The following is a 640-nucleotide window of genomic DNA, read 5'->3' as shown; positions in this document are numbered from 1 at the left end:
CCTACCCGCAAAACCGAAATGTAAATACAGCTTCTTGCACCGTGCCCACAGCAAGGAAATGATCAAGCAAATTAACTTCAAATATTTCCCATCGCCTGCGACCTTTGGAGGGTTTACTCATCCCAAATATTCCGTCGTGTCCCACGCTTGCATCCACGGTAATAGAAGAGCAGATCATTTCGACGAATGTAAACTGTTCAACGGATTGCCCTGCAATCTTCAAAAATAGTGAAAAATGTTGAATAGCTTACTAAAATATTATCCATTACGACGTTTCCCTCGTATTGCTCACCGCTGTAGCTTACCACATATTGTTTCTCTAATGAGGTCCGGGTAGGTGAGTTCTCATCGTACTTTACTCGATTTGGGAAGTGGTCAGCGGCAGACCTGCTAGAAGGAATCCACCGACTAAATCCTCCGGTGTCAAACATAACCTTGAACTGCTGCACCCCTATTTGAACGAAGCCGTACGAAAGACCCAAGAAGAAGAAAAATGAAGATTCATACATGTCCACACCGAACTTACTGCGTCGTCGCTATAAATATCTACGGATAAAAACGAATTTTGGGGTGCGGTTAAGCGCGTTCTGTACTCTGGTTTTCAAGCCAAACGTTCAACTCACCTAATCAATACGAGCAA

General features: G+C 43.8%; 1 protein-coding gene across 1 annotated transcript; it reads right to left on the bottom strand.

Annotated features, from left to right (window-relative positions):
- Position 1: 1 nt before the first annotated feature.
- Positions 2-536, bottom strand: T265_12339 (hypothetical protein; the record flags this gene model as incomplete). Its single annotated transcript, XM_009179777.1, has 2 exons — positions 2-217; positions 252-536. The coding sequence occupies 2 exons, from the start codon at positions 507-509 to the stop codon at positions 2-4; spliced, it is 474 nt and encodes a 157-aa protein (XP_009178041.1).
- Positions 537-640: the final 104 nt, after the last annotated feature.

Source organism: Opisthorchis viverrini (assembly GCF_000715545.1).
Source record: "Opisthorchis viverrini unplaced genomic scaffold opera_v5_7707, whole genome shotgun sequence".
Taxonomy (NCBI): domain Eukaryota; kingdom Metazoa; phylum Platyhelminthes; class Trematoda; order Opisthorchiida; family Opisthorchiidae; genus Opisthorchis; species Opisthorchis viverrini.
The sequence above is the reverse complement of the archived record's forward strand: the minus strand, read 5'-3'. Positions and strand labels throughout refer to the sequence as shown.